Here is a 17543-nt window from a genome sequence, read left to right on the forward strand (position 1 = left end):
AACGACTGAGCCACCCAGGTGCCCCGGCCTTCTTCTATAATCCTTATGTACATGAGCATTTTAAATTCTCACAACTCTGTGCAGTAGGTACTATAATATCTACTTTTTCAGACAAGAAAGCTCAGTCAACGAGAGATTTAAGTAACTGTTCCAGGGTTAACCAGCTGGTAAGGGGGTAAATGATGACCCAGGCAGTCCGGCCGTCTGTTCTCCTAACCACTAACCAGTACTGCCTCTCCTGGAAGCCAAGTCCTTGTTCAAAACATGCTTTCACTGTCCAGCCTGACTTCTAGAATCCTATTTTAGAATTATGTTAAATTTACCGTACAATTGCTATCATTATTTGTAAACGCACATTATTCCTTACTCACAAACTGGTGTTTAAATCATATGACCAAAATGCACCTTCAACAAATAAAGCCTTAGAAAAATCAAGGCTGTCGACAAGAACGTGCAGCAGAGAAAGCACATCAGGGGCAGATGGGCCGGGAGCTGGTGGTGGCAAAATAACTCGAGGGCAAAGGGATCACTTCTGAGTTGATTGTGTCCCTCTCACCCCGGTTATGTTGGTGTCCTCATTGTGGGACCTTATTCAGAGACAGGGTCTTTCCAGAGGCAATCAGATTAAAGCAAGGGCATGAGGGTGAACCTTAATGCAACACGCCTGGTGTCCTCATGGAAAGGGAAAATTCAGATACAGACACACACACGCACAGAGGGAAGAACCACGTGGGGACACAGGGAGAAGACAGCCAGGAAGAGGGGCCTCGGGAGAGACTAAAGCTGCCGACACCTTGCTCTTAGACTTCTAGCTTCCAGAACTGTGAGACAGTAGATTTCTGTTACTGAAGCTGCCCAGTCTGTGCTACCTCGTTATGCCGCCCAAGCAACCTAACCCATGGGGGGTTTTCAATTTTCAACTCAAATTAACATGCAATTAATCATATGTGTTATTAAGATCCTACATGCTGGTACTCCAGGGTCCAACAAAAAAAGAGTCACTTCTCCATAGCAGCAGGTGGACAACAGGCAACTTGACAGCTCTTTTGTTTGCTCCAGACTAACAGACAGTTCCATTTGCAACTCACCCAAGTGGCAGAGTGAGAGAGGCCACAACAGATATGTGCAGAATGCGAACGTTCTTACTGGCAGCATGGGAGCTAAGGATTTGAGGGGCGGCTATAAGAAAAGTTTATATAAAGGGACTCCTGGGTGGCTTCATCAGTTAAGCATCCGACTCTTGATTTCGGCTCAGGTCATGATCTCAGGGTCTTGAGATCAAGCCCCGCGTTGGGCTCTGTGCTCAGCGTAGAGTCTGCTTGAGATTCTCTCCCTCTCCCTCTGTCCCTCCCCTGCTCATGCTAAATAAATACATACATACATACACACATACATAAAATCTTTTTTAAAAAAAAAGAAAAGTTTACATAAGAATGTCTTTGATTTAAAAAAAAAAAAAATTATTATGGGACCACTGGGTCAGTATAGGAGCTCACAAATGCCCGAGCTTCAGATTGGGAATGAAAAGCTCTCTTAAATACTCCTGCAGTATCATGAGAATGCTACCACTGGTGTCAAAAACATCACTAATAAAAAATTCAGCTTGGGGAGGGACCAATTGCTTTTCAGCACTAACGAGAAGGGAAGATGGGATGAAGTCAATCACGGTAACGAATCTAAATAGCACAAGCCAAGACTGGTCAAGGGCCAGAAGGAGACATATGCAGGACACTATCAGCCAGGTAATTCGGGTTTGATGACTTGGGGTGAGAAACAGTTCTAAGGGAGAACAGGCCAACCAGAGAACCACTCTGGCCCACGGACACTGTCCTCTGAAATGCTACAAAGGCCTGTGAGCTGGTCCCCTGCTTTGTCCTCACCACTGCTCAGCTCAGATTTGGCTCCAGGACACCCAGGGAAAGCCAAGGACCAGGGCGGCCCACCTTCCATCACGTCTCTGACCGCCTCTCCCACAAGGCCCTCCTTCACTGGCTCTGCCCTGCCTTAGAGGCCTCCTGACAGCGCCCCCAATCTGCCTTGAGGGACACAGGCCCTCTGAGCCCGGATGCTCCCTCTGACCCCGAGACATGTGCCGGGCCAGCCCCCCACCCCCCTTCAAGTTCTTGCTCTAATCTTACCCTCTCAGGGAGCCCAGCCTGACGACTCCATTTAAAACTGCAAATTCACATCCTCTCCTGTTCTTCCCCCACAGCATTCACTTCCTACTAACCTACTATGTGATCTACTTCCTTATTATATTTATTGTTTCTTTCTGCCTCTCCCTCCCCCCCACCCCCAGTAGACAGAAAGCTGTCAGGGGCAATGATCTTTCATGGAAAAGTTCCTGGCACATAATGGGTACTTATTAATATTTGCTTAGTGAGTGCTGCTCACCATCTTGTCTTCTTCCTAAGGAATACAGTAGTCTCTGCCTTATTTATGATTAACTTTCAATGGTTTCAGTTACCTGCAATCAACCAGTCTGGAAGCAGATGATGTTCCAAGCTATTGTCAGAAGGTCAATAGTTGCCTAACACTATGTCATTCACCTCACTTCATCTCATCACGTGGGCATTTATCATTTCTCATCATCGCAAGATGCACGAGTATAGTACTATAAGATTTTTTGAGAGAGAGACCACATTCATGTAATTTTTATCATAATACATTGTTATAATTGATCTATTTTATTATTAGTTATTGTTGTTAATCTCTTATTGTGCCTAATTTATAACTTAAACTTTATCATAAGTATGTATATATAGGAAAAAACACAGTATACATGGGACTCGGTACTACCCATGGTCTCAGGCATCCACTGGGGGTCTTGGAACATATCCCTGTGGATAAGAGGGACCTGCTCTAGGTGGAACTTTATATGAGGAAGAAGAGATTAAAAACCTAGAGTCTACTCAGTAAGATCTTCACTCCTCTTCCTAAATCCCATGTCTTAGAACTCTGGCTCTCTTTGACTTATGTCTTTTGGATGGTTTCTCTTCATAGACTGTGTTTAGGCTGAATTTTATTCCCCCAAAATTCACATCTTAGAGTCCTAACCACCCTGCACCCTGCATTTCAGAATGTGACCTGATTTGCAAAAAGGGTCTTTGCAAATGTAGTTAGTTGAGAAGAGCCTGTTAGGGTGGGCCCTACTCCAATATAACTGGTATCCTTATAAAAAGGAGAAATTTGGATTCAGAAACACACAGAGAAGGAAGACAGTGGGAAGAGACACAGGGGGAAGAATGTCACCTATAAGCCAAGGAGAGAGACTTGGAACAGATCCTTCCCTCAAGGTCTTCAGAAGGACCAGCCCTGCCCATAACTTGATCTTAGACACTTAAACACAATAAATGTCTATGTTTAGGCCACCCACCTTCAGTACTTTGTTATGGCAGTCCTAACAAACTAATGCAGACTGGCATGAGGAGGGAGACGTGTGGAGAGCTAGAAGGTCAGAAGTAAGGACCAGGACTGTGTACAGGGCACCCACAGGTCTCAGCCTGGAGCCTGTCTCTAGCCAGTGCAAATGAGTCCTCTCTGCTGCCAAACTGCCTAGGCCAGAGGGTCACTCTGTAAAATTCAGAGCGACAGTGCTTAAGAGTATCTTGCTAATCTTCCTCAATAACCTATCGCTGCATTAGGTATCTATTCATTTAAAGAACCCCACACCCCAATCAAATAGGAACCAACCACTGTTCACTCCCTATTTCTCCAGATTTAGGGAAGCATACCTCAAAAGCCTTCTAAGAAACTTAAATCTGTACCTTCTTTTAGTAATACTTTCAATACTTCCCATAGATCCATGCATCAGAGGGCCCTGACCTGATCCTCTATACTCTTGAAATGAAGCATCCACAAGACCAGAGATACATGCCCATCCAGATCTAGGCCAGGCCTTCCCTAAGAGCCATGAGACTGCTGCCTGCCAGGACTCTTCTCCAAGTATTGCTCTCGAGGGTGGAACACACCGCAGTGGACATACCCGTAGGCCCAAGCACCGGTTGAGCAGTGGCTACTTTGAAGATGTGGATATTTCTTGGACATGCAGGCCAGGTGCCCACATGTAAAGCCCATCAGAATCCCAGGGCAGGAAGGACAGATGCCAGGAGAGGAAGACAAGGTCAAGCAGGCATCCCATTGGTCCTCTTCTGAGCCACAGATGTCAGGTGGGCCTGAGCTGACTCCTTTGTGTTCGTGTCCTAGAGAAACTACCTCTCACTTTATGTGGCCTTCCTTTGTTCTTTATGCTTCCTTCTGCCACCACCACCCTTGGCACCAGCCCTGGCCCAGCACGTTAGACCATACCCAGGACACCAGCCACACACGTGCCCCAAAGACGAGCCTTTGAAGAACAAACTGTGTCCCTACTCTCATCTGACCTTTGCCGAATACAATATTAATGACTCTGAGAATTCCATCCACAACCCCCCCTAACTCTCTGCAAGGCTTTGAGCAAGTCTCTTCTCTCTGGAGCTCTATTTCCTTACCCACAAAGTGAGGCAGTTGAGCCAAGTTATTTCTAAGAAACTTTCAATCCTACCATCCAAAGTTCTTTTACTCTTCTGCCATTCAAGATTCTCTTACCAATATTATTTTACCTGCAGAGAGCTAGAGTGGCTAAAAGACATAGAGGTTATATAAAGTGCCAGATGATGTTGGTGACAGAGGCAGAAATAGAGGCCAGACATCTCTCATTTTTCTAAGCAAGGCACAATTTTTCAGTCCTCAGAACAGAGTTGTGCAGAAGGTCTGCTGTCTATTGGCAGGTGCCTGTCCATCTCCTGCCTGTGTATACGTGGCCTGATGCTGAAGTCCTATTTCAGCAAAAATCTCTGGGAAAGGAGGAGGAATATCAATTTCATCTCCAAACAGTCTTCTCCCTGCCCCTCTGTCTCTCTCCCCATTTGTAGTTTCATCCCGTGTCTTGTTTCGTAAAAATAAGTTTAAGAATGAGAGATTGTTACTGAAGCAAGATAGAAATGACATAAAGGGCAAAATGACAGCCACCTTGGTACAGGCATGACTTGGGTCTTGAATTAAAAAAAAAAAAATACACGAATCCGTTGACATTAACACCCTTGCCAATTACTGCTTGGGCCTCTAACCTTCTGTCAGGGGCAAGTGGTTAAGAAGATGGCAGCAAAAACAGCTTTAGGAAATGCAGGATTTTATCTACTTGGCCTTTTTCCTTCTTTGGACCCTTCTCGCCTCACAGATGATAATGTCACATGTCACCGGTGGGACACGCACGGGGCACAGACAACAAAAATGCCAAGAATTCCTCCAGATTTCAGATGATCTCGAGAAGGCAAGATAGGGCACATATACTCATCAGGAGCAAGCCATTCTATATGGCTGTAAAAGCTATTAGGCTGGTTACCTGAGACATTTCCTCTTGGGGAAGCCTGCATAGTGCAGTGGGGAGAGATCTGTATCAAGAGCCCGGAGCTCTGGCACCCCGTGACCATCCTCACCCCCTCTAGCCCAGCACATAATCTCTGTCCTGCTCGGTGGCGGGACAGAAACATGACACAGAGTCTGCTCATGTGACCCACACTCACATTCATCCTGGGGATCTTGGGCACAGTGAAGTATTGAAAGGTTTTTAATAAAGCATTCATACAAATAACCATGACTACATCAGAGTAAGAAAGTAGTTTTGAGTAATCTGACAGAAATCAAGCACATGGGTTTTTAACTAGGGTAAATATAGGTGATGTTTCCCTCTCTGCCCCAAGCAAAAGAGATTAAATAAAAGAAATCAAGAAAAATAGGCCAGAGAAATACTCAGACTTTCAGCCCTTTGATCCATTTTGTACGACTATAAATTCTTCTTAATGAAATCCATCTATGTAGCTTGTGTAAGTACTCCCAAAGGGGAGAGCGGAAAGAGAACGAGTGAGCGCGCACGAGGATTTCCAGCTTCCTAGGAAAGACTTCCTGTGGTCGGGGCGCTAATGTGGAAGTGTGGAGCAGAGGAAACGAGTGCTAGTACTGAATGTACCGGATGTGCGGTCTTCCAAATTTGCTGATATGGGTAAGATAGAGCGCCCATGCATGCACACACACGCCACCACCCCGCCCGCTCTTGCCAGTTCCCACCCCCACTGGGAGACTGCCTGACATCATGGAGTCACAGCTTACCTCTGAGGCCAGTTCCATTAAAAATCACAGCTTTATTTTCAACTGATTAACTTGGTATTTGGCTTGCCCAAATACTCCAAGTGTTAACTCAAGCAGATCTTTCAGTGCTTCTCAAACCATCTTCTACAAACTGTAACTGTAATTCATATGCCAGAAGCATTTTCACTTGGCAGGCATTTGTCTGTAAGGGATCTTAAGCTGTCTGATGAAGAGGAAATGAGAGTAAGAGTCAAAAATATCAATAGCCTTACGTTCAGATCATAAGTACTCTGCTCTCCACCCCTTCCTCTCAAGTTGTTCAGTGATACCTAGTCACACACAATGAGAAAATAAATTCCTGGCCTCTTTTTTTTTGAAGACTGGTAACCAAGTGGGCTCCACATTTTCAATATTATTGTAACCCAAATGTATTTAAACATTCAAAAAGATTTCAATTCTGGGCTATAGAGCTTTTCTCCACCAAACTCCTGTGAGTCTAATCCTTAAAACACTACAATTTGGGGCGCCTGGGTGGCTCAGTTGGTTAAGCGACTGCCTTCGGCTCAGGTCATGATCCTGGAGTCCCGGGATCGAGTCCCGCATCAGGCTCCCTGCTCGACGGGGAGTCTGCTTCTCCCTCTGACCCTCCCCCCTCTCATGTGCTCTCTCTCTCTCATTCTCTCTGTCTCAAATAAATAAATAAAATTAAATTAAATTAAAAAACACTACAATTTGATCCAAGGGGAAAATGAGGCTGCCTCTGGGTTTACTCGGGTAAGTGATCCAAAGGCAACTTCAGATTTCCATGTCAATCACCGTCCCTTAATTCTGACTATTTAATAATAAGTCATGTCCCATTGCCCCAGAATTTTTTAAAGAACTACCCTGAACTGCTTGTATTTCCTCTTAATACTAATATTTTTAAATGTATGTTGTTTTCCTAAATTTATAAACATGTATGCTTTCTATAACTATGAAGTTTGCCCAAAAGGTTACACTTGCTGCTTTGGGTTTATGATGTTTTCTGAGTCATCTTTAATTATTTACTATCTGGCTAAGAATAAGCATATGCACAGCAAAAGTCTGTACAAACAGTTTAAACCTTACATTTCTCTCAGGCTCTTTCAAAACCTGCTGACAAAGCAACAGTTCAGTTGGATTCCTGAAACTGAAAATATTATATATTTCATTTCCTAAAATGTTTCAGTGAGTAAACTAAAGATTTACACATTTTACTGGATAAAGACTGCAAAAATAGACCAAAGCTGAACAAAATGAATGAACAGCAGGAAAAAATCTAGTTGCCTACACAAATAACTGAATAAAAAATCAAACACTAACATCAATACAACTCAAAGAGGAAGCTGAAGAAATCTGCCCAAAAGGATGCACAAAGTAGTAATGATATGGCAGCCAAGATGAACATCTTAAGAAAAATGTCCCCAATGTATAGGGCACAGGGCCGCCCCTGCAAGCATCTATGTAGAAACCTAAAGGTTCTGGTCCAGGTCATCCCAGCAGCCTAGGAATCAGCACAGGATGGATTAATAATCACCTCTTACCAGCTTGGGACAGAAGTGCTCTTAACTAACTAAATTCCTACCGAGCAATGAGCTTGCAATTCCAACCTGGGGATATTCGCTGCAGTCACTTGAAAAGGTTATGTGTGAGCGGAACTGAATTGCCTTTCACTGGAAGAGCTTTCAACCTCTGGCTCAAGGTCTGAAGAACAGTCTAGTGGCATTAAATTAACATCAAAGAGTTAGAGCAGGTAACAGTAACATACAACCTACAAACAGCGAAACATTCTTGGGATCCGTCAGGAACAAGAGAATTTGGTGAAAAGGAATAGAAGATTGTAGAAGACACCCAAATGATGAAGAAGTTAGGTCCAGAACAGTTCTCAAGGTGATAATTATGGAAAATAAAAAATTGAAATTGACCAGAGGAAGAACTTTGAAAATAGGCCACATGCATCCACATATGCTGAGAGATCACTTGCAATCGCAATATTAGGAGAACTGGCTGCAATCAGTTTAAGATGATTATCTCCCATCTTGAAGAATCCCTGGGGCTCTAGTTGAAAATAGTTCATCTGATCCCTAAATTATAAAAAAGGAATGGATCAGTCTACAAATTACAAGCCTCCCAAGAAGAATCTACCTAAATAATCACAGACCCAAGTTGGAAACTCCTTGAAGGAAACAAAGCACAGAGAACTTGTAGAAAATCATAGTAAATTCAATGTAGTACAAAATGACTTTTTTTTTTTTTAATCTGGAAGGAAGAGGAGATTCCTCCCCTGATCTTCTCAAATACACTCAACACAGAAGCCTGTCTTCTTGGGGTGAGTGGCAACTGTACCCACCCAGAGGGGTGGTAGTTTCAAATCCCTTCCTTCTCCTCCAAGCTGTGGTTGGGATACTTTTATCGTTGCCTATAATGATTATCTTCCAAAGGAAATGGGAGGATACAGCAGTGAGCTGCATTCCAAACTCTGAACAGTAGCTACCGTGTGGGCTTCAGTTCTGGCCGGCGTCTAGTGACACGCAAATCATTAGCATTGTCTTGCTGAGAAAAGACAGAACTTGAGCACCATGCCCCGAGGCTGGTCACGGTCTGCCCAGGGAACTTGGCCGGGGAACTCACCTGAGGGCTATCAGGAACAGAATGACCATGTTTTCAAGCACTGTCTTTTAAAACTGATTTCACAAAATCTGAAAGTGCGAAGTGTTCTAGATCCAGAAGGAATCTTCAACATCATCTGGTTCAAACCTTCATTTTATACAGCAGACTTCCAGTTCCCATAGCACAAGGCCTGGCTTCCTTGCCATCTCCCCTTCCTCCTACATCCTTTCTTCAGAACTGCCAGCAGACCTCTCCGACCCGAAGCACCTGGCTGCCTGTGTGTAGAGACCTGTTTGCTCTGATCCCTCTCAGGTGACCCCAAGTGATCTGTGGAGCACTGAGACAACCGTTGCTGGCCTGGAATGACACCCATTCACTTTTGCTTGGACCCACAGACCCATGCCCTGACTAGCTGGACTTCTTTCCATTGCCTGCCTGGGCACTGGGTTCGAAGCCCTGGTCTCTCCTGGGCTGTCAGCATTAACCATATCTCTCCCCCCGACCCCCACGTCAAAGATCAGCCAAAGATGTCAGAACACTGCTGCTGTGTGACTTGGGGCCCTCAGCAGCCTCATCTGCAAAATGGACATAAAACCAATATACTGTCCAGGATACCTTATAGGGTTATGGTGATAAAAAATTAGCATTTGGTAAATAATGGCAATGTTAAAATTAATATGTGGTTATGAATACAAATCTCAGTAAGAAAGCAAGCCATGATAAATGTGAGATTTGGGAGGTGCACCTGCAGAGCGGTCCCAAACACCAAGGACATGCCTAACAAAGAGCACCGCCTCACACGAGGTTAGGCGAGGACACATCAGTCTTGCTTCGCTCACATGCCACCATCTCAACACGTTGACTTTCTGGGCAAATACTGTCTGCCTCTGCGATTCCTGGGAAAGGCAAGGCATATGCAGAAAAGTCAGAATCTCCTGAACAGTGGTTCCAGCAAGCACAGAGCCACTCCGCCAGGTGATTTCTGCTGGATTAGTCCCATAAAGCCACTGCTCCTGACAGACCTACCAGGTCAAAGACAAAGGCAGAGAAGGAAGAAAAACAAAGACCAGAAGGAAAGATGAAAGAACACAATCACACAAATGGAGAAAGGCTGGGAGACCAGAGGGGTGTCCTAAAGTGTCTGCGTCACCCCACTTTGGGCCACCTCGTGCAATCAGCCCGCACACAGGGACACACAACTGCCTCTCCACACACACGCTGAGGATCCCGCATGCTCCTCCTGGACATGGAGGCCTGTTTCCCAATCCAGGCCCTGCTGTGTTCACTGTGCCTCCTCACTCTCATAAGATATGGATCTTGATTTTGCTCCAGTCAATTGTGAACTGTTGAATTTCGTTATTTCAACTCTGTCTTGAAAGGAGCCCTGATATAGGCCTGGGCTGCTCCCTGTGGACTGAAGACACCTGTGACGGGCATGCCTGGGCTCCCGAACAGTCCATCGCCCTCACTGGGGAGCCCCGAGAGCTACGAGCAGGGAGGAGGGAGCAGCCCTGGCCGGGGGGCCACCTGCTGTCCCATGCTGCTCAGTCACGCTGACCGAGGTCCCGCACGCACCCACCACGGTCCAGCCAGCCTCCCTGTAAGCAGGGCTTGAGTCAGCTTCACGGTTTGCGCCGATGGTTTGTAAAGCGATGTGACACGTTTCTTCCAAATGCACAACAAGAAACAATTCATCCGCGAGCTGCCAGAGCACATTTCACATGAAGCATGAAAGATTCCAGGAGCTGAGGAATGAAGAGCCCAACCACAGGCTAATACGAGCCAGTCACAGGCATCTAAAGAGTGTTAGGAAGTACCCGTCCACAGCCCTCAGCTCTGTTGTTAGGACTGGGATTATTCCTATCTCACTTCACAGCTGGCCACATGCTGCTGGACGGGGTCACAGCCCGGCTCTTCCCTGGTGTGCAAGGCACACACACAGACCAACAGAGGCTGGGGGAGCTGAGCTAACGGCACCGGACAGAGATGAGCTGCAAGTCACCACCCTCCTCAATTTATGCCAAGTAAGTAGACGGAAACTCACACCCCACATGCAGGGATGTGGCCCAAGGAAAACCCCGGAACCTGTCACATCCTTCCTCTCGGTGTCCCATCCTTCTCCCCACCCCTCACACCCAATCCCATTACTGATTATCAGAGTGGAGTCAGTATGGGATGGAATGAGAAGGATGGGTTAATGTGGAGGGAGAATCAAGCTCACTGGAAAAAAAACATCCATCCAGACCTCTCCCATTAAAGGAAAATTTGCAAGAGGAAACAAGGGGGTTGCTATAAGGCTGAAGGGTTGGAATCCCAGAGATAAAGGAAATTCAAATGAACGTATCTTTCCAGTGGCCCCTGTCCTCTCTACATCCCTGATCTGTCAGCTTCCACACTGTGGAGTTCCTGATTCCCCAGGGGCTTAAAAATGGTCTCTTGGTCATTGGAAAAAAACCATTTCTGTTGGCTCTATCAAGAGGCAGCTATGAGATCTCTGAGCAGACAGCTCTTCATTCCATCCTGCTAAGATAATTGATCCAAAACACAAACATCAGAAAATTCAAACTGCTGCTTTGGTTTCTATTATAATGTCCAAATAAAAAGCCACTGGTTCTCTCATCCCCAGCGTACAACCTTCCACCTCCAGCCCCTCTCTAACACCTACCAGATAGATTCCCAATGCGCTATGGTCAGAAATGATGGCACCATGTAAGCACAGACAGTCTCCACCAGTGTTCTGCTCAGAAATGCCAAGTGCTATTAGGAAGTTCCTTTTTAAGCTGTATAGTTTATCCAGGGAAAGAGGCATATCCTTCCCTTTGAACTTGAACATTACCAAGTTGGGTAAATCAGAAACAGCTTCTCCCCAGACAACACCCTGAGTTTATAGCTGGCCTCTATGAAGAATCTTTATGGGTGATAATAATAATTGTGATGTTGAGTGGTCTGTTTCTCCACATATTTGTACCAGTCTCTACTACCTCTCTTCAAAAGACTTCAAGATTTGCCTGTTACACAGTTTGTCAGGATCTCTCTATCTGGCCTAAGAAGAAACTATTCTCGTAAACAACAAAGACATTTGTCAACAAAGCTACTGAGTGCCTATAAGATCCAGTCTTCTGGCTGGGGCACCTGCAAGATATGCCCCCAAGTCAACACCTTCTAAAAGAAAACCAGTATCCCATAGGAAACAACTAAGTTAACAAGATCGTGTACAGTTAGTTAAAAACACTAGACCAAGCAATCTCTGATCTATCGAGCCATAGGACTCCACATTTGACTCCTTTCAAGCACTCTATTTCTGGGAGTCCATGCTGCAGCCCGTCAGCTTGGAAAAGGTGTGTCTTCCTTCTTAAATGGAAAGCCCACATAATAACAATGATTTTTCCAGTTAATAATTTATGGTCAGGAACAGCGTGGAGCCTCACCTCCCTAGTGTGGAAGAAAGGAAGCTGATCTGTCGAAACCTGCACCTACATGCCCCAAACTGCCCTAAGGCAGGGAGATGCCCGCCTGCCTCACTAAGTAAATAAATCAGATGCCAAGGGTCACCTGTTGCGGGGTCACCCAGATTAGGAGATGTCCCAGGGTGGTCACTCTCCCGGCAACACAAAATTCCCCTCAGTGCTGGCAGTGCTCGCTCATGATAAACATCCCAGGCTGAGAATTTGGGCAGAATAACAGACTGGAAATGATAGGATCCAAGTTCATGGGCCCTGCTCTATCGGCCTACCACACCATGGAGATCCTTGTTTTAGACTAAAAGAAACAACTTCCTGGGATCTCTGGAAAGAAATGACCTTTTATTAGTTCAGACCCAAAGGCAGCTATGGATATATATGAGAAGGCCTCTTAGTAGCTGCTTCACCAGGAAAACCTCCTGAGTTTTTGTTTCCTCATCTGTAAAATGCGAACAAGGAGACCAGCCCGCCTGCTGCCCCGAGCTGGTGTGTGAGAAAGTGCTCACTCCACAACCTGGCATCTCTATAGAATACAGGGCACACCTGCAGGGATACTGCCCAGGAATTCCACTCAAAACCCAGAGGCTTTGTTAAACACTGCAGTGGATTCTAAGTTAAGCATGCCCTAGCTTTTTCCCCGCAAAGAGCCATCACCTTGTGTGAGAGATGAGAGGTGTGTAACAAACCTCTGTGTGGTGAAAAGCAGAAGGAAAAATAAGTAGGACACATCTGGATGGTAGGATGAAAAGGGATCATTTTAAGCCTCAGATGTAAATATATGTATTTGTAATAAATTCACATATATGTTTCATCTTATATATTACACAAAATGCATACAGAAAAAGACAATGCATGTTATACGTGCATATGTGTAATGACATATGACAAAGTATACGATACATTTCAGATGCACCTCTACCTCCATATGTGTATATGCGTGTGTGTGTGTGTGTACACACTCAGCTCTAGAACTACTTCCACAGAAGAACACAGGAAGGAGGAGTGGGAGAGAAACAAGGAATAAGGTGGCGCAGGAGAGCACAAGTCATATTCAATGGTCAGTTTCCTCTGGCTGAAATTTGGCAACAATCCAAATCTCTTGTCCTTCTCCCATGGGCATGAGCCATGGGGTTAGATTTCTGAAGGGAAATATTAGGGCTGGAGGGGGACAGGAGGAAGTCCTAAGCACCTCCCTAGCACAGCACCCGTGGCTTGCTTTCCTTGGTTGGATAGGGTGTGCTCTGTGGCTAAGAGAGGACATTATTCACTAAATAATCTAAGACACATCAGCACAGGCAATTTGAAGGCCTTCAGGAGACTGGAATCCCATGATAAAAATGACAAGCAGTAAGCAGAATGAAGTGCTTACTACCATCCACGCACGGTTATGAGAGCTTTGTATGTAATTAACCGTTGATCCACATAACGGCCCCATTATCACATCCCCTCCCCCAAATAATAAGTGGTTCCCAGCTGTTATGTGGTTGAGTGAGGCTTCACCCCCAGAAAATTGGATGGCAGAGCCCACATTTGCAGCCACTACAGGTCGTAAATTTTATGGATTATTGTCTTCAGCATAATAACTAACTGAGCAGAACAGGAATCCCTCCCGCAGTTCTTAACCATAGTCCTTACTACCCATCTGTGTGTTCACCTGGGCACTACTCAGCTTGTTAGCTAACATGCGTACGTGTGACTTCTGTCTTTCACCAAAGTAAGACCATGATCTCCCCGAGAGCAAGACACAGAAGAGCACCTTGTGGATATTCCATAATACAGAGCACAGGGAAGATTCTCACTCCATAGTAAGTAGATAAGCAACTAGGCTGAGAAGTAACAAACAGGAGTTTAAGTATCAATTTTGCCTCTTATTGGGACTCTGGGCAAATTACGAACTTTCTTTTCCTCATCTATAAAACAAATATAATAAGAGAAGCAACTCATAAAGCTTAGTGCAGTGCCTGGCAAAGAGTAAGCACTCAATAAATACTAGCTATTATTAATAATCATTCTTTCTTCCTGATGGAAACAGTGTCACTGACTGAGTACCCCCCTCTTAATGGCTCACCCCCTCCACCAGCGAGAGTTATAGTTCACCTCTCTCCAGATGATCGTCCTCAGCAAGGGTTGGCATCAGAATCTCTAACCAATGGAGCTGCAACAGATTGTAGAGGGATAGAAGGTGCCCCTGGGGTACGTGCACCCTGATGTTTATAACAGCAATGTCCACAATAGCCAAACTGTGGAAAGAGCCAAGATGTCCATTGACAGATGAATGGATAAAGAAGATGTGGTAATATATATATATATAATGGAATATTATGCAGCCATCAAAAGGAATGAAATCTTGCCATTTGCAACGATGTGGATGGAACTGGAGGGTATGCTGAGCGAAATAAGTCAATCAGAGAAAGACATGTATCATATGACCTTACTGACATGAGGAACTCTTAATCTCAGGAAACAAACTGAGGGTTGCTGGAGTGGGGGGTGGGGTGGGAGGGATGGGGTGGCTGGGTGATAGACACTGGGGAGGGTGTGTGCTATGGTGAGCGCTGTGAATTGTGCAAGACTGTTGAATCACAGATCTGTACCTCTGAAACAAATAATACATTATATGTTAAAAAAAAAGAAGAAGAAGAGGATAGCAGGAGGGGAAGAATGAAGGGGGGAAATCGGAGGGGGAGACGAACCATGAGAGACTATGGACTCAGAAACAAACTGAGTGTTCTAGAGGGGAGGGGAATGGGAGGATGGGTTAGCCTGGTGATGGGTATTAAAGAGGGCACGTTCTGCATGGAGCACTGGGTGCCCCTGGAGTATCTGGAAATGGGGGTGGGGAGGTTCATAGTAGAATGGAGAGGAGTCCTGGCATTGGGTAGGCTGGTGGGATGTAAAATATCTCCCAATATTCAGGACTGCCCCACACAAGGAAGAATTTTCCCGCTCAAAATAACGATAGTGCTTCCATTGAAAAACTAGAGCCCTGCTTGGAAAATATGTGTGGACAGCAGGTAACATCAGTCCCGTAAACCAGTCAAAGAGGTGAGCAATCCCAAATCAGTTTGGAAATCAATACCTCCTTATGGTTTCAGGTGGTTCTGCACAGAGTGGAATCTGGTTGGCTAAGGCCAGCGTGTCACGCAAGGCCTTGCTGACTTCCTGCAGCTCCAGTTCGCCCAGGGACAGCCCCCCAACCAGGGCGGTCAGGTCGCAGTCCTGCCATGGGAGGAGTTGCTCTTGCTCTTCTATTTCCCTTCTCAGCTGCTGATCTTTTGCTTCCAGCACAGACATTCTTGTTTGGAGAGCTTCGATTTCTTTCTGTAGAGAATGGAGAAACCAGGTTTTTTTAAATTAACCCTACTCATAGCAAACTGCTCTGCTGATAATGAGCCCTTTAAATGGGAGTCAGCCATGTGCATGAAAGCCGTGAAGTTCCCTTCTGAGGCAAGCAGATTTTTGGAGGTTTGCTGAAGTGGAAAAACCACGACAGCTTTATACTTCTGATTAGTTGGCATAAGGAAAAACATCCCCTCCCAAGTATTAAATAACTATGGGGGGATGATCCAGGAATTTGACTTGGAAGGGCCAAGCAAATATACGAATGACTTACTTCATTTCAAGTGGAAGAGCTAGAATATAGAGCAGCAAACATCACGTGCTTGAGGTATGAACTAAGCAGGTAACACAGGTCACAGGCCGGAAGAGAAAAGCGAACAGTCCTCGGTTGGTCTGTCCCCAAACGTGAAAATGTAGTGTGTAGAGGAAGATGAAAAATCACAGTTTCCTAAGTCTACAAGATTGAAAGAGCAATGGGATGCTGCAGATAGTGCCGTGCAGTCTAAAGTTCATAAAAATATTAAATAGATTCCATTTCCACTAATACAGCAAACCAAAACCCAAAGAATCTATAGAGTATCATCCAATCTTGAGGTCAGAGAATAAAACAAGCAGCAGGTTATTGAACACCCATTGTGTGGATGGTGTTGGAACAGATACTCATCTCAGTGCCTGTAGCATTCTGAATTTAAAATGAGACTCTTCCCATCACCAGCCACACTCCCGCATCCTGGGCACTGGTTTCTGGCTGATAAGAGCAGAGCTCTAATCCTGGGTGTCTCCCCATCTCTTATCTGTGGTCTCTCAAACCCAAGGTATAGATCACCTACAACTTCTATCTCCTGACCCCACTTCCAGTAGGGGGGTGGGGGGTAGAAACTGAGGAGGTGCTGAAGATCCACCCCTGAGACACTCCAAGACGATAATATGTCTCCCATTGGTCCAACATTACAATATCATTGGCACTGTTTCTCAACGAACCTCCCACCTCCACCTCTGCCCATACACTCTTCTTTTCTTTCTTTCTTTTTAACTGTGGTAAATACACGTAACATAAAAGTCACCATCGTAACCATTTTTAATGCCAGTTCCATGGCATTGAACACATCCACACTGCTGTGCAACCATCACCACCATCCGTCCAAGACATCTTCATCTTATAAACCAAAACTCTGTCCCCATTAAACTCCAGCTCCTCATTACCCCTCCTTCCCCCAACCCCTGGCAACTGCCATTCCACTTTCGGTCTCTAGGAATCTCTAGGAACTTCATGTAAATGGAATCATCGTATTTGCCCCTCTGTGACTGGCTTATTTCACTCAGCATGATGTTCTCGAGGTTCATCCAAGTTGCACCACGTGTCAGAATTTCCTTCCTTCTTAAGTTTGTATAATACTCCATTGTGTGGATGGGCCACATTTGGTTTATCCATTCATCTAGAGGTGGACACTTGGGTCACTTCCACCTTTTGGCTATTGTGAATAATACTGCTTGTAACATCTCTCTGAGGCCCTGATTTCAATTCCTTTGGGCATATACCCAGAAGTGGAATTGCTTGATTGCGTGGTAATTCTATTTTTAATGTTGTGAAGACCCACCATGCTTTTCCACAATGGCCCTACACGCTATTCTTAACACAGAAGTCAAAGTGATTCTTCAAAACGTGGTCAGATTAAAACCTTCCAATGGCTCCACACTCCCAGTCAGAGACAAGCCCAAGTGTCCACTAAGGTGTGCAAGGCCCTCCAAGACCCCTTTTCTCCCTGACCTTCTCCCCTACCCTGGCCTGCTGGGTGCCCTTTGAATACGTGAGGCACATCCCCACTTCAGGCCTTCACGTGGCTGTTACCTCTCTTCAATGTCACTGCACAATGAGTTGATCTTAGCCTATGTCTTATAGCTCCTCGCACCCTACAACATAGTAAGGAGATAATTTAGGTATTAATTATGTTTGACATTTCTTATCTAGCTCCCCACGCCCACCCCTAC

General features: G+C 45.3%; 1 protein-coding gene across 1 annotated transcript in view; it reads right to left on the reverse strand.

Annotated features, from left to right (window-relative positions):
• The window catches only part of DISC1 (DISC1 scaffold protein), a 326114-nt gene that overhangs the window by 229872 nt on the left and 78699 nt on the right, over positions 1–17543 (reverse strand). The window contains exon 6 of the mRNA XM_021696148.1: positions 15295–15536. Within this exon, the coding sequence (XP_021551823.1) occupies positions 15295–15536 (242 nt within the window). The remainder of the gene's footprint in view (positions 1–15294; positions 15537–17543) is intronic.

Source organism: Neomonachus schauinslandi, chromosome 6, assembly GCF_002201575.2.
Source record: "Neomonachus schauinslandi chromosome 6, ASM220157v2, whole genome shotgun sequence".
Taxonomy (NCBI): domain Eukaryota; kingdom Metazoa; phylum Chordata; class Mammalia; order Carnivora; family Phocidae; genus Neomonachus; species Neomonachus schauinslandi.